The sequence below is a fragment of the Plectropomus leopardus genome, chromosome 16 (genome assembly GCF_008729295.1).
Source record: "Plectropomus leopardus isolate mb chromosome 16, YSFRI_Pleo_2.0, whole genome shotgun sequence".
Taxonomy (NCBI): domain Eukaryota; kingdom Metazoa; phylum Chordata; class Actinopteri; order Perciformes; family Serranidae; genus Plectropomus; species Plectropomus leopardus.
The window spans coordinates 4,159,783-4,184,313 of record NC_056478.1 but is presented as its reverse complement, the minus strand read 5'-3'; the positions used below and the strand labels follow the sequence as shown (position 1 = coordinate 4,184,313).

At 38.3% G+C, this 24,531-nt stretch overlaps 1 protein-coding gene across 1 annotated transcript in view; it reads right to left on the bottom strand.

Moving 5' to 3' along the window:
- Nucleotides 1-24,531, bottom strand: part of LOC121955539 (pleckstrin homology domain interacting protein) — a 60,907-nt gene that overhangs the window by 30,796 nt on the left and 5,580 nt on the right. The window contains 12 exon segments of the mRNA XM_042503546.1: nucleotides 39-264; nucleotides 389-517; nucleotides 5,968-6,102; nucleotides 8,441-8,597; nucleotides 10,331-10,432; nucleotides 10,995-11,035; nucleotides 12,850-12,950; nucleotides 13,841-13,911; nucleotides 14,362-14,462; nucleotides 16,119-16,340; nucleotides 22,684-22,844; nucleotides 23,170-23,268. Of these exon segments, the coding sequence (XP_042359480.1) occupies nucleotides 39-264; nucleotides 389-517; nucleotides 5,968-6,102; nucleotides 8,441-8,597; nucleotides 10,331-10,432; nucleotides 10,995-11,035; nucleotides 12,850-12,950; nucleotides 13,841-13,911; nucleotides 14,362-14,462; nucleotides 16,119-16,340; nucleotides 22,684-22,844; nucleotides 23,170-23,268 (1,545 nt within the window).

Below are 24,531 nucleotides of genomic sequence, written 5' to 3'. Positions count from 1 at the left end.
CCGCTCAGAGAGCAGATACTCCTGCAGGTCCACAGTACCTGAGGAAGTGACGCCCATCTGCGGGATGAGCTGCTCGTCCCTGCAGCCCTCCCTGCCCGGCACCAGCCGCTGGTATCTGGGGGCGTGGGGGTTCCCGTCCACATCCACCAGGAAAGGTGGGGGCATCAGGTGCGGCGCCTGCTGCGTCTGCTCGTCCAGCACGTAGTTGTTGGCATCTCGGATCAGCGGCCGGTAGTCGGTGTGGAAGAACATCTGGTCCGCTATCTGAAGCACAGATGGAAAATAACAGGATGCATTTACATCTTACTGTTTCAATGAGGATGTAAGAATCAGCTGTTAAATTTCAGGTACAGAAATGCTTATAAGCCGTATGAGCTGGTTCCATTACCTTGTCATACTTGCTGCTGGAGCCAAAGCCAAAGATAAGCAGGTGTCCGTGGGAGTCTGTGGCTGCAAAATGCTGCCCATCTGGACTACATTTGCAGTCAAACAGGGCTCCGTGCCCTTGGCCCTCGATCTATCCACAGAGAGAGAGAAAGAGGGGGAGACGCACACTGTAATTCACAGCATTACACTGCAAGAGGGAATTCCAGGCAACTGTTGCATTAGTAGGACATGGACACAGTCAACTCATGTCCACTACACAAGACCAAATATCCCATAAGTCACGTGGCTTTAATTGCATTTTCATTTCATTTTTTCAACATAGATTTAAAACAATCTACCCTTTACATTGTAGCTTAAACCCTTTAAAACCTGAGGAAATTGGCTTGATTTCTTTTTAAAAAATGGAAATAAGGCAATGAGCGACTAAAGAAATGACCCTAAAAATAGCTTGAAATTGGAAAAAAAAAAAAAAAAAAAACAAGAAAATTACCAGAAAAAACAGGGTTCCCACACATTTTCATGGAAAAAAAATAAAAAAATTTTTCATGACTTTTCAAGGGCCGTTTTTTTTTTTTCTCACAGAGACAGAACGTGGGGAGAAGATGAAAAAATGTATGTGATGATAAACGAAGCGCTGTCACACGTCGACACACATTAGAGCTACATTACGGCGACAGATACAGAAGTTAGATTTGCTGTTGTTTCACGGACATTTATCCATTATCCATTATTTTAATGATCCACAATAAAATGAATTATTTATAGCAATTTGTAATTGTTAATTTTCTTATTTAAATTTTCACTTGTCTTAATAAAAAAAGCTGCAGGGAACTCGCTGTATGTGATGCTGAAAGCTTCAGTTTTGAGTAAACATTTGCTGAAGGCATTTAAAAAAAGTTTGGTGGTGGAGTCTGTTATATTCCAAATTGTAAATATTGACAGAAAGATTTTCTTTTCTTTCATTTCATTTTTTAATAAAAATGCAAATCAGTTGCAAATATCAGTTATCGATCTCTTTAACTACCAATAATCAGCATCAGCCCTGAAAAAAACAATGAACGAACCCTACTCCGAATTTCCCTGTATCACGTAGAATGACAACAAAGCTTTCTAGTCTTTTCTGTTCGGATCTATTCTCAGCTCGGGAAAGCGGACCACCAGGATGCAGCATTAGTTTCTGTCTCTGATGTGTCTCTCCAGGTGTCTGCATCTCTCCCACCTGCAGCTGCAGGTAGTGATTGCGTGCAGCTGATTTCAGTCACCCGTCATGACCTGATGGTTAAAAACCCAACAGAGACGCTCAGATGGAGCCAGCGGGCCGGTTGGCAGCTTGTGTGTGTTTGGTTGTGAGAGCTTCTGTTGGTGCACCAGAATCGGTAAACTTGCCGTGGGGAGTGTGTTTCATAGTCTTATATTCCTAAACTGCATTTATTAATTTTATTTATATTACTTTTGTTATATGTGATGTTATTGTTACCATTATTGCTGTGCATCTCCCCCCCTTCTCTCTCTTTCTCTCTCCTATGTGTCATTTTGTCATCTACTGTAATTTATTTGTTTTTTCCGACGTCTATTGCACGTCTGTCCGTCCTGGAAGAGGGATCCCTCCGCAGTTGCTCCTCCTGAGGTTTCCACCATTTCTTCAACCCGTTACAGGGTTTTTTGGGGGGAGTTTTTCCTTAGTTGATGTGAGGGATGTCGTAAGCTGTCCAAACTGCATGTCATCCTGGACAATGTGTCCCACCCACTCCAGGACGGGCTGGTCAGTTACAAGGCTGATAGCACCAAAATGCACCAAAGAGCACCACAGGAAATCATCCCTGCCTGTGGCCATCAGACTTTACAACTCCTCCCTCTGAATGTCCGAGCCTCTGAGTCAATGAGTCTACTCTGGACTCTATAATGTGCAATAATCCAGTGCAATAACTCCATCCATGTGTAATATGCTATATTCAAATGTTAGTAATCTGTTGTTTTATTTATCACATGGTAGAAACAAGATATATTTATTATATATTAGTACTTATGTTTAAATTCAATTGATGTATTCAACACTTTTCAAGACTTTTGAATGGGAGCATCTGTAACTAAAGGCAATTTCCTCTTTGGGGATCAATAAAGTATTTCTGATACTGATTCTGATAAAGCCTTCGGAGGCAAACTGTGATTTGTGATAATGGGCTTTATTAAAAAAATTGACTTGACTGAGTGAATTTAACAGTTACCTTATTAAAACGTATGTTAAGTAGTTCAGCTGTCTAATCTGTGAAAAAGTAGTTTTCAGATGTTGACTTTAAGCTTTTGGTTGTAAACATTTTATTTCTTTATTGTAAATAAAATCCTTGTTTTTGCTTATACTCCCCTGTTTAATTTTATTGTTACGCCCCTCATCCACTGAACTTAGAATATTTTTTATCTAATGAATTTTCATTCTGTTCACATCACTCAGACCATTATTATATATATTAATATATATAAATTTAAATTTGTATTTGCAAATATTAATTTATAAAATAAAAAAGAGTACTTGGCCTTTGTGTACTGAGACAATATTGCCACACAAAATATCTCAATACTGTGCTATAATGAATTTTCTGCCCCCTAAAAAGCAGTGATATCCACTCCTGTAAAACAGAGCACCACCTGCAGAAACTGAAACTTAATCAACAGAAAATCAGAAAGACAAAACTCAAACTGTTCTGACGGTCAGCCGACTGTTGCCTTCACTTCATTCTGTGGTTATTCATTTACTCTCACAATAGCTCCATTCAACCACAAGATGAAAACACTTAAGAGCTTTTTTTGCCTCTCTGTCACTTAATCAGTTAAAAAAAAAACAGTCTGCCAAAGCTAAACTCACTAAACTCAGATTAACCTGAAGCACTGAACGTTCGATCATCTTCCTCTCTGGTATATGTAGAAAAGGTGTGTGTGTGTGTGTGTGTGTGCGCATGCGTGTGTGGGTGTGTGTGTGCGTGCGTGTGTGTGTGTGTGTGTGTGAGATAAGCCAGCTGATGCACAGACAACATTAGAAGCTGTTTAACAGTTAAAGGAGCAGCACTGATGAATCAAAGGCACAGTAAGAATGAGCAGTGCATGTCAGTTTCAACAGACCGCCGTATTGCAAAGTGTGTGTTGGTTAAATGATGTGGTAATTATATTATGTTATGTGTAAAAGCTGCAGTGCAACTCCACCTGAACTGGCTTCAAGGCTTGGGAAGTTTGGCAATTCACCCCAAAAAACAAAAATACATATTTTCCTCTTACCTTATAGTGCTGTTTCAAATCTAGGTTGATTTTGATTTGAGCTGCTGAGAGTTGAAGATGTCAGCTTTAGAGATTCAATTTTCAAGCCAATTATCACAGTTTGCCTCAGAGGACTCTACAGCCTGCGACATCCCTCTGTCCTTAGACCCTCACAGCGCCTAACAAAAAACTCCCCCAAAAAATGGAAGAAACCTCAGGAAGAGCAGCTGAGGAGGGATCCCTCTTCAGGACGCACAGACGTGAAATAGATGTCGTAAATAACAATTAAATTACAGTAACGACAGAGAGAGATTTCTGCCTTCTCTACAATGTATCGGGACTAGATGGCACTCTGCATGTGGTGCAAAAACTTAACAGCAATGTCTCTTTCCAGAAATCATGACCCGATAACTAAAGATAATCCACAGACCTCCTTGTGAGCAGTTTCATGTAGGAACTACTTTCTCTCTACAGAACTACACCAGCAACCAAATCACTGTGCAGAAGGAAGTTTGCATCTTCTCATGGACAAGACGCTGACGTCTGAGACAGCACCAGATGTTAACATTAACACAGACCTGCGGGGGTGACGACTTTTGTCGGACGACAAATAATCCCAAAAATAATTACAATAAACAATACTGTTGTCATTTTAAGACAATTTAATGCCACTAATTTGTTGATAAAAGCATGATAATGCAAGTACATCCTTTAAAATTTAAAACTAAACCCGGCATCATGTTGGATAAAATTTTGGAAACATTCTGGTTTGAAATAAACATGCATGTAAACCTAAGAGCATATATAGACATCACCTTTATGATAAGTTGATTAGGCCTTAAACATTTATGGCGTCCTCATCTGCTGAGCTACCAGTAAACACACACTTCTTTCGGCGCAGTGATACGGTTGGCAGGTGTAGTTTGGTAGACAGAAAATAGTTCCTACATGAAACTGCTCAGAATAAGGTCTCTGGATGTCCCTTTGTCCCTTTAAAGCAAGTCTATGTCCCTTTTTTAACCCTATGAAACCTGAGCAAACTGGTTTGATTTCTGCCAAAACATTGGAACAAAGGCAATGAGCAACGAACGAAGAAATGACCCAAAAATTAGCCAGAATTTAGTGAAAAGTACAGGAATATTGCAATAAATTATACTGATGAAACTAAATAAATATATATATAATTCTGTAACAAAAGTATGATTTTTAGAAATATAGTGCTTTTTTTCTCGCGTTCTTTAAAAACAATTCTCTAAATCTACTCATTTCTTGCAATTTATGGAACATTTCTGACAAAGTTGTTCATTGCCTTTTTTCCCCATGTTTTTGAAAGAAATAGCACTAATTTGCTCAGGGGCCAAAGATTTAAATAATTGTAACAGGCACCTGAAAACAGCACAAGAAAACTGATGTTTCTTCTTTTAAATTAAAAGTCAAATGAATAATTAATAAATAAATTCTTGCTCAACTCAATAAGCTCGAATGTTTTGTTGCTTCAGTTTTGCTTGTCTGTAGTTTATGGTGGCTCATGTTAGGTAACAGCTCATTTCCTCTGTAGGGCATGGTGCACGAACATCAGCAACCTCTACACAGATATTGCTGTGTAACTGACATTACTGAGTCATATATCTGACATTTTAGCATCTTTTATTACTGTCCTGTAATAGTCACTTGGTGTCACATAGTGTCGCTATTCAGCAAAAGCTCCACAGCCTCACTTTAAGTTTCAATCTGAAATTTGGGCCATTTTAACAATCACACACTTTGTGTCATCAAACAACACCATTCACTGTCTATGATCAACACCGAGGTTTGGCCGACTGACCGGCACACCGAGTGACTCACTCGCTCTGAGACTGTGATTAATGCTCTCCCTGGTAACCATAGAGACGCAAGCAGGAAATACAACAGTGGGTACAATGATTAACGCACCACGTAAATACGTGCGCTGGCATATGCGTGTCAGTGTGGTGTCATGATTGCAGTCTAAAGACTCACGCCAGTGGCCAAAACCAGTGCTTAAAATGACGAAGCAGGAAAGCAAAAAGAGAAAGTGAAAGCAATAAGGGCAGAGAGAACAGTGAAAGAATGTGAGACGAAAAAACAAAACTGAGAAAGGAAAAGCAAAATAATGTGTGGTAGGGAAGAAGCAAAGACTGAAGGAATAAGGAAAATAACATGCTAATTCTGCTGATTCACAGTTAAAGAAAAGCGTGTCACATCATGTGAGGATCTGGACACACTTTGAGCGTCAGTGTGAATTCAGCCCAAAGACAAAACAGACAGTGAGTGAGTCAGAGTGAGTGAGAGGCACAGGGTGTCCGAGCATCTCACCATGTTGAAATAGGAGCGGATTTTGACTCCTCTGGCCAGGTCCCACACAATGCAATTCCCATCATGCCCCGCCGAGAAGAGGATTCTTGGATCGAAGGGGTGAGGCTCCAGGACAAACACCTCGTCCTCATGACCCTGGAGGAAAACAACATAAACATACAGATTAACACGCTCAAATATATATTTAAAAAAAAGACTTAATGAGGATTCATTTCATAAGTTTCGGGGTACTTTCTGAATTATTTACCATCTGAACTCAAACAAATTCTGTAACAAGGCCGATAACCTTCAGAGAGGACGCAAACTATACCCAGTCCCACATGAGATCTCCTAATATCTCCAAGTACTTCCTAAATCATCTTTAGCCTTACGCTGTCGATAAGAGTCAGAGGACAATGTATTTCACTTTTTGGGATAAACGTCAATGTAAATATTTTTATTTAATTTTTAATATTTATATTTAGATATTTTTAATATTTATATAATTAATACATTTTTATTTTTTTATAACTTTTTTCTTTTTAAATGTAATATCATAATTATTATTTTTATTTTATTTTAATGTTTTTGCAGCCATATTTTACCTCTATATCTTTTCTTATACATTCCTATTCCTGTTAATTAATATTTGTATTTTTTATTATTTTGTTTTGGATTTTTTTCTTTTTAATATGTAATAATTATTATTTTAATCATGTTTTTACAGATATATTTTACCTCTGTTATCTTACATCGTTATATGTATGAGTGCATTTGGGTTGGGGGGGTTTATACCTTATACCTTATAACCGTGTCTGTACATGATAGATTTGTTTTGTAATATTGTGAGCCTTGTGTTCTGAAAATATTTTTTTTAAAACTAAAACAAGAGACTTAGATTCTACTGCGAGAGCTGTGTGAGAGTTTGAAAACAGATGTTTCGATTTGGGCTGTGACGATAACCGTATCCAAAAAAATGATGAGGACATAACTGTCATCACTGCATTATTTTTTTTTTGAGTTGATATAACAAAATCCTTTAAAAATGCAACTCTGGCTCTGATGCAGCCCCTCCGTCTGCAGCAAACACTCTGTTTTCTCGCTCAACGTCCCGCCCACAACACTGTCTGATTGGTTTCACCTCGATCGACACTGAAGGCTGCCGTGTCACGGAGGGCAAAGACGGAGACAAGAGCTGCTCCAGAGAGCAAGAGGACTCGTGGATGTGAGTCAAAAGTGAGACAGAGCAGATATAAACATCTACAATGAAGCTGCAAAAACACAGAGTTTCTGCCTTTAGTAACAGCAGTTGGTAGATGTGACTGTAGTTGTATGAGTAAGACGACTGTGAGAGGAAAAAAGGGAAGAGACAGCGCCTGCACACGGCGAGAGAAGTGACCAGATTATCATGGTTTATAAAAATACAGCATATTTAGACATTTGATACACCAGACATCAATAACATGAAACCAGTGGTGTATTTTCTACCCACTTTGGACCTTTCATGTGAGTCAGCCGTCCTGTCGCTCTGTTTGTCAGCGTGAGCAGAGAATCCAGCCTGCAGTAAACTTCCCACACTTCAATTGTAAACCAGTCCCTTCAGGATTTTGCAGGCTGTTTTTGGGATTTCTGTGGCCTGGAACGCCTGATTTCACGGCAGCTTTTCTACAAAGTTGCAATGCAAGTTGCAATATTTTTACCCATTTTTTTCATCATTAGATTATTTTTTAAAATTGAAATTACTTAGGATATGATGCATTTTCAGAGCAGTACTGTCGCATGAATTGTTACAATTGCAACAGCACGAAACCCTGGAAGGGTTTAAATTCTCTAATAAACCGGAGAATGATCAGTGACATTATTGATGTACATAATTTTTGGGGCTGGAATGCAAACCGCAATTGTTTTTTCACTGCAGTGAGTAATGTCACCGTTTTTATATGGTTTTGCTGTTGTTAAACACAGTCACCCTTTTAATTAAAATTCATCAAGAATTTTCTCTGTATTTGGATTCTCTGTTCACCGGAGACATGCAAAGTTTTCTTCCCAAATTCAACATTAGACGGGATGAGTGACTGATCCTCAAACATTCATATGGGGGATGAAGTATTAATTTACTGGCGTTTTTTTTCAGTTTTCAGAGCCAGCTACCAAACCAAAACTCTTTAAATGCAAGAAACAACAAATTTATATTTTCACATTTCTATTAATGTCCAAATTTACTTTTTCTTCTGAGTTTGAATGCATTGCTTTGAAAGCAGCTATCACATGGCCCACGTCCTTGAATATGTCAATAGGAAGAGCATCTAACAGTCCCTGCATTGAAGAAATATAAATGAAATAATATAAATAAATAATTCAATAAAGTGAAGAGCAAGTTGTAGGACTGACAGAGATCTGTTTGAATGCCATTTCAGTAAAATGAATGCAAACACTGACTTTTTATATCTGTGTGAGCATTGTGTGCATGTGAGCATGTTTGATCACTACTCACCATCAGGACGTGGACGAGGTTTCCGGTGATGGAGTTCCACACCTTCAGCGTCAGGTTGTTGGCCGCCGTGATCACCGTGCCGTCATGGCGATCCCATGCTACCATGGTAACCTTCAGCTTCGTCACCTTATCCTCAAGCGGAGGAGGGTTGTACTTCCTAAAGGGAAGATGGTGATACACTGATGTCATGTTCGGACCAAATAAAGTCAGTGTGGTTTACTTTATAAACAAGAACTACACAACAGAGCAAATAAAAGATGTATTATAAATGAGATAGAAGTGGAAATGTCTGATCTCGGAGGTTTTGATTCATCTTTTTCTGGAAAAAAAGGAAGAAAAACTTGGAATCTCTGGAACTTAAATTTAATTTGGACTTTGATTTGAATTTAAATTGCAGGCCAATGTCTGAATTGGGAACACTGGGTATGAATCGGATCGACAAACATTACGACAATTTCAGTTTACCATATTGTGTCTCTTATGTATGTGCAGTGCCTATTTGTTTATTGTTGTTTATTTATTTATTTTCTATTAAATTGTCCAGTCTTTTAAAGTAATATATATATATATATATAGATAAACTTATTTCTTTTCTCAGTCTTTTTCCACAATGAACAAGGAACAAGCTATTTCGACAGCCAGGCCTTTATCTCTTAACTGTTAATAATGAAAAATATTTTTTCACATCTGCTGAACTGCAATAAACATCTAAAACATTTCAACACTTTCTTGTGCAACTCCTTGGCTCAGATTTTATGTACTTTTTTCAGAGTATGAACACAGTTAAGTTCGAGGCATTTCCAAAGACTTCAAATTATACTGCAAAGACCAGAAGTCCATTCAACTTTATACTTAATTTACTTCAAATAAATAAATACCTTCTATTATATCCAAGTCATCTAAAACAATGAAATATTTTAAGATAACCAGGTTATCTAAAAATCTGTATGTCTTCTCACTGCTGTCTCGTCTCGTGTTTGTTGTGTTCATTCAGGCTATTAAAGCTTAAACAGCTTGTCACAGTCGTCTTCATTCATTCACTGTCGCCTGACGCCTCCCGTAAATCTATATTCTGTCTGGGAGCAGTCAGGTAATCAATCACTGTGTCACACTTTGTGCCACAGGTGTGACAGTGTTGTTGTTTTTCTTCTTTAACCCTTTGAAACCTGGATCAACATTAAAAAAGAAGAAAGGCAATGACCATACTGGCAAGAAATTATTTAAAAAGGGACAAGGAAATTGTCTAAAATTTTGTTTTAAATCAGAGGGGAGGATTAATCAAAACTATCCATAAAATTCTGAAAAATGTCCAGAAAGCTATAGTAATAATAATAAACAATATAAAATAAATAAACTTTTTAAAAAATCTCAGCATTTTAAGTTGTTGTTTTTTTTTGTTTTGTTTTTTTTTTTTTGCCTATTTATATGTTTTTTTTTTAGAACTTAAGAACTTTTTTTCTTTTTTTAATTTTTGGACCATGTCTTTTTAAATTGCTTGTTGTCTTCTCTGCATGTTTTTGAAAGACATCAAACCAATTTGCTCAGGTTTCAAAGGGTTAACTTAATTATTTACACACTGTAGATGATGCAGTCAACATAAATAAATGCAGATGTAAAGAATTGCAGAAAAGGCATTTTTGGCTGCTGAAACAAAGGATTTTACATTTCTTTTAAGTATTCCTCAATAAATGTTTAACTTCAAAACACTGCATGCTTTCTACTGGGAGCATTTACAAACAATAGGAGTGGGTCTTTTGCATACAGCATGATTGATTTTTGTCAAATTTAGACTGACATCGGAACCCGCAGGATGATCCCAACCCACGGCTCCGAGCTCTGAGCACGGCAGCGCTGGTGGAAAAGCCAGACTCTTGACAGCCGTACACACACATACCCGGTAATTTGGTCTGCATGTCCAGCAGAATGCTCCTCCAGCCCTGAGGCTGCAGCTGCCAGATTCGTGCTGTACCGTCTCTGCTGCCGCTGACAAACCTACAACACACACACACACACACACACATTTGAGAACATGCAGCATATCAACTGTAAATTTAACGCTTGGTTCTATGTCAGCTTTCTGCAGCACAATGAACGCTTTCATCTGTGCACATCAGGATACACTAATTGTATGTAACCTCCCCCCCTCCTCCTCCGTCTCCTCCACTCTCCTTTTTGCATAGACAGTCTCCTTCCTTCACTGCTGAGATTACAGCGACCCAGGGGAATTACAGCTGAGCTTGTTTTTCTGCAAACTCCACATAGGCACACGCAATTTAACACTCACAGAGTGCATGATATGTGCAAGTGTTTGTGTGTGTGTGTATGTGTCCTGTTAGCTTTATAATAGGTGTGGTTAATTTTTTGTGTGTGCACTGCTGTCTGTATGGAGCCTCTGGGTGTTGTAATGTGACTTGATGGTGTCAGCAGAAACACCAACTTTAGTTACCATTTAATACACGCTCTAATAAACGTCCTCTCTCTCTCTCTCTCTCTCTCACACACACACACACACACAATACACACATGCACACATACACCAACTGTGCACACCTACCTGTCACTGCAGTGTGAGAACTGGATGCTGTCGACTTTGTCCTGGGTAAAAAAAAAATACAAAAGCAAAGTCAAAAACAACATAATAGGCGACAAAAATTTCCTCTGATAGTCTTTCAATTCATGAGCGTTTTATCGTGTATCACCAATAAATCATCTGTTTGACAAACCAAAAAATATCTCAACTCAAGGCCAACTTACTAGCTTTTTCCAGAGCTTTCACCTGCATCTCATGGACTTCCTCAATTGATGCAGTTTTCTCAGTTGTTTTAGAGAATAATGACTAATCTCCAAGAAAACTGAGCAGGCTCTGCTGAGGAAGTCCATGAAATACAGTTGAAAGCTTTGGGGAAAAAGCAAATAAGTGGATGTTTAATGTAAGTTTTGTTTTTTTGGTCAAATTACTATTTTCAAGGTGAAGGCTTCATTCACACGGACAACTGTATCTTTGTAAACAGGGGTTTTATTTTTAGTTTCTATTTCTATCTTTATTTTTTTAGGGTTTTTTTTCTCATTTGTTCTAAAAAAAATTGTCTTTATTTTTATTTTTATATTCCTTTCCTATTGACAGATTTGACCGTGTACACTTAAGAGTGGATGTCTGTGTTGTTCTTTTTTTATGTTTATGTAATTTAAAAATTAAAATAATGTGTACAAGTGTGATATACACCTGAAGAAAAAGTAAATGTACACACCGTATTGTTGTTGATTAAAACTAAATAAAAATTCAGTTGACCGTAAACATGTATTTTAAATTGTAAGGTGACAGGCAGTTGTCCGACCGACAAACATTATAATATGTTTTAATACGTTATGTTACTTTTGTTATTGGATACATATATTAACACGTTCTTCTGTTTTTTATTTTCTTTCTAATTTTTGTTTTATATTGTTTGATTTGTAGTATCTGTCTTGCCTTAGTCCCGTCTTAGTTTTGTCTTGCTCTTTAATTCAATTACTACTCACACTTTTGTTTAAAATTTACTGGATTGACCAAATTTTATCTTTTTTTTTATCCGTCCTTAACTGTCCTATTTTTAAAAAAATCAGTAAACAGATTGTGGGGAAAAAAAGTTGAAAAAAATCTTTCCACACAGACTATTATAAAAAATCTCTATCGAAAACACATAAACACAACTGATGTGCTGTCAAACCATCAGGAAGCGATATATAAACTTAACCCTAAAGCCAAGCAAGGAAGACGGTGTCGGCCAATCAGAGGCCTGAGAAAAGCTGTGACCTGAAGGTTTCCTGGAGCAGTGACCTCTGTGACGCCTCAGTATAGTGAAAGAGTAACTCTACATTTATGTGCAAACACGTAAAAACTCCGATGTTGCGTAATGGGACGCGGTGGTCTGATGATGTTGTCTGTCGGGACACGGTGTCGTTACGTTCCACTCAGGAGCAGCTGCTTAGTCAGTGGGACACCGGGTAAAATTTGGTCCGCTCTGGTGTTCAGCCTGATATCAAACCCGTCTGAAAATGATTGAACTGGCTCAGTCCTGTGAGACGGAGATACTCTGAAGTCTCAAGCCAAAAAAATCAGTTTACTGTGTTTTTTGTATGTCAGCACTGCAAACAGAGTTTCACCCTGAACGTTTTACAGAAGGTCAGTTTTCAGTGACCTAAAATGCAGTTTGCACGTGAAAGGAAAGCCAAAATGCATAAAAATAGCTACGTTTACAAAAATACTCATGACCATGTGTGCTCTGCCCTAAAATTAACTTGACAAAAACTAAATATAAAAAAGTTTTTAGTTAAACTTGATGATAAATAAGTCAAAACATTCTGAAGCATCTTACTGTGACACAGACAAACAGAGTTACTTTGACACAAAGATTTTTCGGTGGACTCACTGTGTGGGACTCAAGTTCAGAGATCTTCTCTGGTTGGCCTGAACCGAAGTAGTAAACCCTGATGATGTGATCCGTGCTTCCTGTGGCCAAGAACATACCGCCTGCACACACGCACACACGCGCGCACACGCACACACACACGCACACGCACACACACACACAACAGCATCAGTGAGATAAATGCATATATCCCAATACTTTTATATTAACATAAATGATAATGAAAATAAAAAAATCATATGCATGTCTTATTTACTGTTTCTCAAATGTACCAATATGTGTCCATCACTCATATACTGAAGTTTTTGTCATTATTATTATCGTTATCATCATCATTGTTATTATTAATAAGATTATTATTATTATTATTATCATAATTATCATCATTATTATCATTATTATCATTATTATTATTATTTCTATTATTACTATTATTATTTATTATTATTTCTATTATTATCATAATTATTATATTTATTTATCTATTGTTTAATTTACCTGTCTTTTAAGTTGGAGCAGGGAGGGGGGTATTTGATCCGTTGTTAAATAAGTTTAGTTGACATGTTTACTGTTGTATACGTTGTGCAACATCCGTATGTCAATTTTTAACTTTACTTTTTTCATCTCCAAAAAATATGTACTTCACGAATCAAACCATGGGGAGACAAAACTTTGCAAAACTTGTATTAAAAGTTAATGTTAACTTGTATTCGTGAGTGCAAAACTTTTTCTGTAAAAGAAACTTTAAAAATAATTTTTCAAACATTCAAGGTCAATTTAACCTCCAAACAGAAACAGACTCAACAACTGTGAAGCACACTCATCCCACATTTAGTGCGAAGCAGCAGGCCCACTTGAGAGCGGCTGTCTGCTGTGCTAGCTCTTCAGTTAATCTGGGCTAATTGTGCACATTTTTTTCAGCTCTTTCTGCTGCCGTTTCCCTCCGGTGGTCTCGAAGCATGCGTGAAAATCAAAAGCGGGCCGCTCTCACCTGCACTGAAGGAGGAGCAGATCATCTGGACGCCAGGTCTGGAGCGCTCTGTGAATTTACTGGGCCTCTGACTGGACGCACAAAAGAATGGGGGGGGGGGGGGGGGGGGGGGGGGGGGGGGGGGGGGGGGGGGGGGGGGTGAAAAAGAGACATTTAAAATGAAACGTGCTGAATTGAAATCCCAGTTTTTAAAGGCTTCCTTTATGCTTTATAGAACTTTAATTATTTTTGAAGGCAGCACTGCAGAAAAATGGAAGTTGAAATTGTCAGTAGCCATTAAAAAAAAAGTGACATATCATCCAAAATCCTTGTGCGGCTTAAATTCATACAGTCTTTAAGAACATCTAGATAACACAAAGTAAAACTACAAACTCAGCAAACTTGTGTTATGATACACAAATATGACAAAAGCAGCAGGTTTTCTGGCAAACTGCTGAACAAAGTGTCGATGCAGGAGGTGTGAACGGCACTTGTGCAGGTGAAACTGTGCATCCTGTGTGCACTTTGTATGTGTTTCTCACCCAAACTTGAGCGTGCGTGCGTCCCACTGCCAGAAGCAGATGGTGCCGTCAGCGCCGGTGGACGACAGGTAGCGCTTTGAGCCGCAGCAGAGGGGAGAAAACTGCAAAGACAACCAATTAGAGGTTACAGCTGAGTATAATGGGCGATCGAGAGACGTTGCTAACACTTTGGCAAAATTAAGAAAATTAACCGCAGTCAGCTTAAAAAACATCTGTAACAGTGTAAGGAGAGGTGTGAGATTAGCACACAAGCTTAAAAACACAGATACACAAACAAAACAAAAATAAAAGCGCAGAAAATATTAAACAGATATTAACACAGAGGCCAAACACTGTGTAGTCTGAAACTTTACAGGATAACATCTGCAACGTTCTCTTTTATTCATATTGTCAACAAATCCCATAAAAACACTAAAAAAACAACAATAAACAGATTCGACCAAAAAGTTTTGCCTCATATCCAAACACTAATGTAGCTCAGTCCTCTTTAAACCTCATTTGTTCTTCAGAAACAATTCAAAACCAAAGAATGAGTCGTGCCGTCTATCCGGATGACATGCTCCTTTATTACAGACATGTCCAAAGTCCGGCCTGAGGGACAATTTCGGCTGCAGGATGGATTTTAAATGGCTTGTTGTTCAAAATAAACTACATGTGGTACACCGCACAATATTGGTTAATCAAGCAAGATTGCTTTGCATTTTTTCCGTTCGCCTCATAATGGCATCGTGCAGTTTATAAACATGCACGCAGAAATCACACAGGACGAACTAATGAACCGTAAAGAAGCAAACCAACTGTCACCGAACAGCAGGATACAGACACAAGAAAAAAGCAGTGTTGAAACTTTCAGGAGTGACTGAAAGTTGAATACATTTTCTAAAATATTTTTGGGGCTTTTTTCACCTTAAATTGACAGGGAAGGTGCCTACATTTTCACTAAAAGTTTAAACAGTAACATGAAATCCATTTACAGCAAATACACTTTAAGTCTTTTTTGAATAACATTTTCTAAACACTGCAATGTCCAGCTGTCTCAGGAAATATCGTATTCTTTTTTTGCAATATCTATTTTTATTTATTTATTTATTTGTTTATTTATATTTCTTTATTTAAATTTTATTTTTATTTAATTTTAATTATTTACTTTTTAAATGTATGTATTTATTTATTTTTTAATTTTATTTGTGTCTTCAGTGGGAATAAAACAGCTTGAATTTAAATGCCACAGACAGAATAGGAAAGGTAATAAACACACAAAAAAAACATAGCCTGCCCTAACCTTTCACGACAGGCACCATTATGCAAATTTGATTGTAAAAATGAGTCTGCTGATGACAATAATACTGGCTTTTATCACATACTGGATATCAGCCAGTCGTGCCATCTTTTGCTCATATGTTAGAGGTTTCATCTTGACCTCATCTACTAACAGTTAAAACCTATGGTGGTGCTTTTTTCATCCTATATCGAAAACAGTTATGCAGAATCTGGCAGCATAAAATGAATCAACATGCAGAACTCAAACTAAAACCTCCGCTTGGCTGAAATTTAGTCTAAGACAGATACTTGAGTTGAGGAAGTTTTTCTAATGTACTGCTTTTACAGACACATATAAATATATATAAAGAAAATAAGGAAAGGCATAATAGCCCTCTTTTAAAATTGTTATTAGTTGCTTTTAAACTCCTTTTTTGGAGGAAACCAAATACACTCAAAAACAAACATGCAAAAGCACACAGCGAGCGTCCTCTTACCTGCAGCGAGGTGATAGACGCTGCGTGACCCTCCAGGACGGCCAAAGGGGCGCAGGTCTGTAAGCACCACACCCTGATGGTCTTGTCACAGGAACCAGCGGCGATCATGGTGTTCTCGTAGCTGACGGCCATGTCGGAAATCTCAGCGGCGTGGCCACGAAGCGTCGCCAGCAGACGCCCGTCATCTGTTCCCCAGATCTTCACGAGGCAGTCGTCTGAGCCCTGGAAGAAGAAGAAAGCGCCGCCGATACAGCTATCAGACGTGAGTGAAGACTGGTATTTTATAAAGTTTGAGAAGTGGCGTGTCTGCCTCTGCCTCGCTTCTGGTAAGACAAATTGAACATGTCAAGTTCAAAAAGACTTTAAAATATATCTGGGCACTCTGCAGCCGCAGACTGTCAGCACTCTGACAAAGCTGGAACACAAACAGAGGAGGAAATGAGGTTCTTCAGATGCAGAAAATAGAGGTGATTCATCTGCGGCGCGTCGAAAAGTGAACGCTGAACATTTCAAAGTGTTTACATGCACATTATTAATTTGATTGTTACCAGTAAGGACAATACGTGAACACTGCGGCTGTCGTGTAAAAACCTTCACCTGAGTATCTGCGGCTAACTAAAGCTCAAAGTATCCCAATTAGAATAATCAGTGCCAAATCAACAGGAAGTGATGTCACTGTGGTGTGAGTTTATGGACTCGAGGTTTACACAGAAAGTATGCATTCAAACACAAAGAGCTCCGCTTACCAAGGTTATTATATTCAACTAAAACTAAACTAAAAACATCAATAAGGTGATTAAAAAAACATTTTAGTAACTGAAATGAAAAATAAAAACAGACTTCAGAAAATAAGGAATTGTGTTCTTACAAAACTCACTAAAATAAACCAAGAATATACAATAAAGGTCTTAAGTTGTTGTTTTTGTGAATTGGTCAGTTTGCATAATGATGCACTGGTGCAAATGTTTTATTGAGACTGGGAGTCATTTGCCTTCATAAAAGTGTTGCGTTTGTTTTGTTACACTTGTTTACAAACTTATTTAAAATACACCCCTAACAAATACCCCCGATATTAAAATCAAAATAACCTAAACTTACACCAGAACTAGTGATAACTAAACATTTTTAAACAATAAAACTAAATGGAAACAAGCAAATCCAGTCTGGAAACTAACTTGAGCTAAACTGAATTAAAAGCAAAATAAAAATAAAAACATTAAAAAAAAAAAAAAAAAAAAACTATGATAACTCAGCTAAAAATAAAAAGTACACTTACATTTCTGTTCTTTTATTTTGTAATGCTTGCAATACACTAAATTACAGTCCGTCTGTGCATTATGCTGATTATTGAACAAATCACACAAATGTGGGTTATTGAGGAAATTGTTTTTTTCTAAAGAATTCATTTTTTAAAAATGTTCATGCTTTGTTTTTAATTTAATATTCTAGACTACTTTATTAATCCATGGGGTAATTTGTCTTGTACATAAAGGCTACCACATAAAAAAGCATACAAAGTGCAGACATAAATGCAGCGCTGCTCCTCACTGACAGAGAGACAGATATGAAAGCGGAGAGGAGGAGACCTGCAGCAAAGGGCCCTGAACTGGACTTGAACCTGGAATTCAGCAGCAAAAATTCAGACTTAATGGTACGTGCTCTTTGTGTTGAGCTACCAGAGTCACCACCTCCAGGTTTATTTTACTTTCTCTTATTCAACCTTTATTTAACAAGGCAAGACAGAACAAACGCGTTTTAACAATGGTGGTCTTGCAAAAGGCAAAGCCTCTTGAGGGAAGAGTCCAGACTAAAAGAAATGTCAAAAGTTACCAAGACAGCAGCATTCATCCAAACATTTCCAGAACGCCCTCCTCTTACATACAATCACACAGCGGCTCCTGCAGCCATGTCAATGGCTCCTCAAACCAGAGCAAGGTAAAGTGAATGTCGACTGAGATGCCATTTAAACACAAGCAACAAGAAAAACAAATACAAACGGAGTCACTACACAGAAGTTCAGAACTGAGATTTTTCACATCGCTGTGAGACCGACGGTCCGCTCTGTGAGGAAGAGTGCACCAAAAAAGACGAGTAAACACACACTGCCTATAGATATCAGAGAGGCCACCACAATAAATATTTTTAAAAGAAAACTAAAAACTTTTCTCTTCACTTAGCCTTTAACTAGCTCTGACCTTTGCATTTTAATTTGTGCTTCCGCACTGATGCACCTCTTTAAAATGTTGTATTTTCCTAAGTTTTTGCATTTCGAACTCTATTTTTAGGTTGTTTTTTTTTGCTTTTGTTTTATCATCAAAATTATCTCTCTATGTTATGCATTTTATTTTTATTCTTATTGCTTTCACTCATATTATCAAGTGAAGATGCATTTTGTGTATTAATTCTGATCTTCTCTTATTTTCACATGCAGGTTTTATTATGTCTTTATGTCTTTTCATGTAAAGCACTTGGTGCATTTAAAGCATATTGGGCATCATTTTTTGTATGAAAGGTGCATACAAATAAGGTTTATTATTATTATCATTATTATTATTATTATTATCATTATTATTGAGAGGTGGCTCCGTTTATAGAATACTTATTGTGAGTAATGAATGAAGTAAAAGCGAAAGTGAAAAGCTAAAAAAGGAGCACAAAAGCAATGTTTAAAAAAAAAAACACACAATAAATGATAAATAATCCATACATCTAAGAGAAGTTTAGTTGCCCAGAGGCAGATTTTTTAGGTCCGGACTGCAAAATGCACGACTGAGACCCTAATGAAGACGTGGAAACAGCCTCCGGGACGTAACCCAGACTTTCTGGCTTTGATCCAACTTGTAAGGGGTTAAAGAGTTTGTGATTCAACACGGTGCCAGATCCATCTGTGCCATGATTACAATCTCAAAAATCATTTTTAAAACCAACAGGTAGCCAGAGTCAAGGTGAAAAACGCAGCGTGACATAATCTAATAGTTTGTGTGATTTACACAAGCTGGAAACAAAGAAGTGACTTTTGGGAGGAAAAAAAAGGACAGAAATTCACACAATGAGGCAGGTTGAGGATAAAAATGAAATGTTAGAAATATAATTTATTAAGCGTGGTCGGACGATTTCCCCTGACAGACTGACGTGATTCCAGTAAGTTACAGAACATGCCGAAACCTTTTATATCTGCAAAGTGTTTTATAAGACGGACCACACTATCAGCATCAGCATAGATTTTTAGAGGAAATGTGAGATGAAAACACCAACCCCCGCCTCAGAATAAATCATAATCGCTCGCTCCATCACCAGCAGAACAGAGTCAGACTGGAGCTGTTATTTTATGTGGACTGATCAAAACAGCGAGCGCTCCCTTAGTGATTCAGAAAAAGCTCAAGGACAAAGTACGGCTGTGGCAAGATGGACAAAAAAAACGATACGCCGGTGCAGGTTTAGGAAAAAAGACTTTGCACAAACTTTCTTTGTTGCTACAGACATGAAAGCTGCAAACAATGCAAACCAGCTTGTCTAATTTGTCCTTCCAAATGGCCGTGATAATGAGCTTGCAGCCATTTCTAAAGCTATATCACGCAAATCGATGTGGCTGTTTGCCAATCAATTCTTTAACTAAACCTACATGCACTTGCTCATTGATCACAAATGATCGTGGCGAACGCTTGGGGCTAAATAAGATGATCAATCAGTCTGTCTTCCACTGCAGCAGAGTGAGGAGAGATCCGAAAATAAGGAAATATATAAATAAAAATGATCTTGTGATGAAAGGAGACAGCGAGAGAAAGAGAGAGAAAAGGGAGAAGGAGAAAGTGAGGGAGACCAAGAATGAATTTTAATTCTGGCACTTAGCCAGCGCCTCAGAGGAAACATTTTCTCCAGTTATGATGAGAAATGGCAAGAAGAAGAAGGGGGGAGAAGAGAGGAGAGGGAAAGGAACAAAGGAGGGGCAGCGCAGGATGAGGGACGGGGGAGAGAAACAGAGAGAGAGTGCGGGTGGTGTACGAGCGGTGGAAAGAGAGATAAGAGGAAAAGAGAGACAGAGGGAGTCAATCTAACCCCCTCCCTCCCCTCTCCTCCCCTCCCTCCCTCTCCCTCAGCAGCCAGCCATTTTTAGAGATTTAAGAAGTGAAAGCTGAAAATGGTGTATAGCAGCAGGCAGTGTTTGACTCAAGGATCCAAACAGAAGGACGGCGACATTAAACCAACATCATCTCATTGTTCGTTCAATATTTAACACTTAAGCTGCGCCGAATCTCTGACAAAATCACACCGAAAAGGAAGCGAACAAAGCCACTTTTACACAAGGGGCATCCAGAGGGCAAAGGTCAGCTTCCTCCTTTAAAAAGAGACAAGGGGAGGTCCTTGATTCACTTCCTTAAAAGGTAACTTAATACTACAAAGATGTGTGAATTTTCTCCCGTTTTTCACAGTGAGTCACTCAGCGAAAGTGTCCCAACACAGGAAGGTAAACAGTAATTACCTCCTACCAGAACTACAGCAGGGAATACGAACCCGCGCTCGTCTTGGGAAGCAGAAGACAGCTTGTAACAATCAAACACACACACAGCAAGCAAGAGGTGACCCTAAACAAACACCAGCGCACAACAATGTCACTGAAATCACTTTGAATCCGCTGCTTAAACGCCAGTACACACACACACACACACACACACACACACACACACACACACACACACACACACACACACACACACACACACACACACACACACACACACACACACACACACACACACACACACACACACACACCAGCGAGATACATCCCAGCCGAAGTCAACAAACACACCACAACACCGGGCCTGTCACGATAACTACTTCTGTGCAACGATATATTGTCTCAGAAATATTGCGATAAACAATATTATTGTCATTTTGTGACTATTTTATGCCACTGATTTAATGATAATATCATAGCATACTAATGAAATTATTAAATTAAATTACACACTTTCAATGAGAAATTAACATTTTAAAACTAAAGAATATGCAGACATTTTAATTAGAATATGAAATTTTTTTTTATAGTTTTTTAAATACTTGTTAAAAGGTCTAATGTGTAGGATTTAGGGGGATAAATTGGCAAAAATATAATATAATATAATAAGTATATTTTCTTTTGTTTATAACCTCCTGAAAATGAATTGTTGTGTTTCCATTGCCTTAGAAGGAGCTCTTTTTATCTACATATTTATATTTGTCTGAGGAGATCACCTTGCTGCAAAATTGTTTCTACAGTAGCCCAGAATGGACAAACCAAACACTGACTCTATAAAGGGACATTCGCGGTTTCATGTCATCTCCAATAGTTAACAGCCCCTGAGAGTTGAAAAAACATTGATTTTTTTAAAAACGTGAAACAGATTTATTCTACGGATAATTCGGCTCTCGGTTAAAACCTCCTGAACGTCTGGATCTTCAGTTATCGGTGAAAAAAGGTGAACAAACATAAGCAGGCGCTGCGCTTACGGCCTATCTGCAACAGGCCAAACATCATAGTAGAAACAATGACTTTCAATTTTAAACTGCTTTATTCAGTGTTTTCACTGGTTTAAATCACCTGATCTGTTAGTGTAGGAGAGGAAGAGACCTCTGCAGATATTTCGGCTCCTGATAAAAACCTGAACACTGAAGAAATTCTAACTAGGAGAAGTTTTAGCTGGTTGCAAAAAGCAATCTAAATCGCCCTAAATCTTACACACAGTTCCTTTAAGATATACAAGAAAGCTGCCTTGCCTAAAGTACCTTTATAGGAGTAGCCCAAAATTACTTAGAGAGATTTGCTTCACAATTTAGCCGACAAAAACAACAGAAAGTCAGGCCTCTTGAGACTTCTAGACAAGCTTAGCAAAGCTCCGGGAACACCTCAGTTAACTCCATAATCCTGCCGGTGTGCTGCAGTCGGCTACCGGGGACAAACGGCCTGGGAGCCGGGAAATTTGAAGGTGACTTTACAGAGCTGAGAATGAAGTTTTTGGAGGGTAGAAAACTACAAATGACCAACTTTCTGGCTTGTTGTCAGGAATAGACAAGCAGACTATCAGAAATGTGCCTCCTCCACTCCAAAAGTGCAGCAGCAGGGTACCGTAAGCTACACTGTGTCGTCTTTGAAATTTTGTTTTATTTTTCTTCAGACTTGGCAAGCAGGCGAGAGAGGAGAGATTAAAAAAAAAAAAGAGATTCGGGGAAAACCCTGCTGTTTATTTGGCATCATGTTGACTAAACTGTTATATTCTTATGTTAATGAACACACATGTAAACACAACAGGCAATATCGAGGTCAGCAAAAATGATCCAGGTCATATCCACATACCGTACACAACGTATGCATCGAAATGATTATGTGTAAAAAAAAATTTGCACAACTTTATATTACGTTACTGTGCTGTGTCTTTGTTCTGACCTGCTGAGGGACTGCAGATGCTAATTAGCTCTGAGCACGGTGCATCAAATGTTTTTAACTGTATATAGTCACTTTTAAATAAATAAATGAATGTATGCCTTCCCATGACGCCGCACATGCACACAAAGACTGCAGCCTTACCGTGAAGATGCGTCGTCCCGTCCTGTCGAAGGTGAGGCAGTACACGGACGACAGGTGTCCCAGGATCCTCTTGTGCATCTTCATGTGCTGGTACACGGCTGTGGGCACCAGCTGCCGGAGACGGTAGGAGCCATTCAGTCGACGGCTGAAGCTCGTCTCGACTGGATGGCGAGAAAAAAAACACACACACACATCGGTGAGGAGGACATCTGCATATGTAAAGAAATCAAATCGATGAAAACCCACTCATTTAATAAAGGATTTCAAAGAACATGAAAATGGGCCGTGACAGCAGAAAACCCTGCGCAGAACTACACTGCGAAGAAAATCAATAATAACACTGCTGTCAAATGCTACTTGGCAAGCAAAAACACAGTAAAGTACATAAAATCTGACTCATAGACTGAAAATCAAAGGCAAAAAACAAACAGTAAAGACGACTGAATCTTCATTTTTTGTTTTGCAGAATTCAAATGTTTTCTTTACCGATATTAGGAGGGCTCCCGTAGATAATAGGCGGCTCCGGTGGTCGTCCACAGTGCAGCGCAGCCAGCGCCGAGCCCTTCCACACAACATGCTTACAGTCTGGAGACAAACAAACACAGAGGAGACGCATGAAGACACACAGGCACGGAGCGGGTGCACGTATGACATATAACCCCGGGTTCCTACAGCTTAAGGCACAGTAGATGTAAGAATTTATTTAATACCATTTGTTTGATTTTCCAGTAATTGTACAATAACCTAAATTGAAGAGAAAAAAATTAAACCATCAGCAATTATTTAAGGTTAAGGACAATTTTGTCCATATGTTTATTGTACAATAAAACATAATTTTCATGGCAGATCATCAGCCTGGTCAATTATTGGGCTGATATTTAGTATTTTGCCGATTATCTGTATCGGTATTTTATTTTGATAATTACCGATAAAAAATAATTAATTAAGTACAGAGAAAATGTCAGCATGGGAGGAACTTTGACTCTGTGAAACCTCTGGGAGCTATTTTTTATTTATTCATATTTTATTTACTTGACTTTATAAAAATAAAAAATAAAAAATAAAAAAGTTGCTGTGAATTTGTATATGATGCTGAAAGTTTCTGTTTTGATCAAAAATTTGCTAAAAGTATTTAATCAAAGTTTTGTGTTGGACTTTGTTATATTCAAAATTCTAAACATTGACAGAAAGATTTTATTTTTATTGTAAATGCATATCCGTTCCAAATATCGGTCTCATTAACTAGATGAAAATGGTGGGTGTTTTTTTTTGTTAATTTTGTATTCCTCACTCTGCATGTGGGAGTCCACCACCTTGACTCCCATTGTATCGGGTTTAAAACATTTGCATAAAATACACCAGGTCTCATACGCACTGCCCTTCACTGGTTTCAGCCGTGCTGCAAATCTTGGTTAAATAGGCAGTTTTCGTTAAAGCTGCGCCTCCCCTTGTTGTCCGGGGTACAGTGACAGCCATCAGACAGAGGATCCTCTGCTCTGAGCATCCCGGCTGGAAACAAATTATGAGTGTTGTTGGCTCCACTCTCCTGAGCTGTGTGACATTACAGAGATAGTTCAGATTTTTTGAAGTGGGGCTGTATGAGGTACTTATCCATAATCAGTATATTACACACAGTAGATGTCAGTCTGCACACCCCCAGTTTGGAGAAGCAGGTCGGAGTCTGACATGGAAGCTAAGAAATCTTCTGCTGTGGAGGGGTCAGCGACAAAAAATATTTTAGACTCCTAAAACAAACATCACTTTAAGTGCACTCTAGAATATTTTCACTACTTCACTTTCATATCAGACAGTGATCTCCAACTGGAAAATGAAGCTGTTATATCGCTC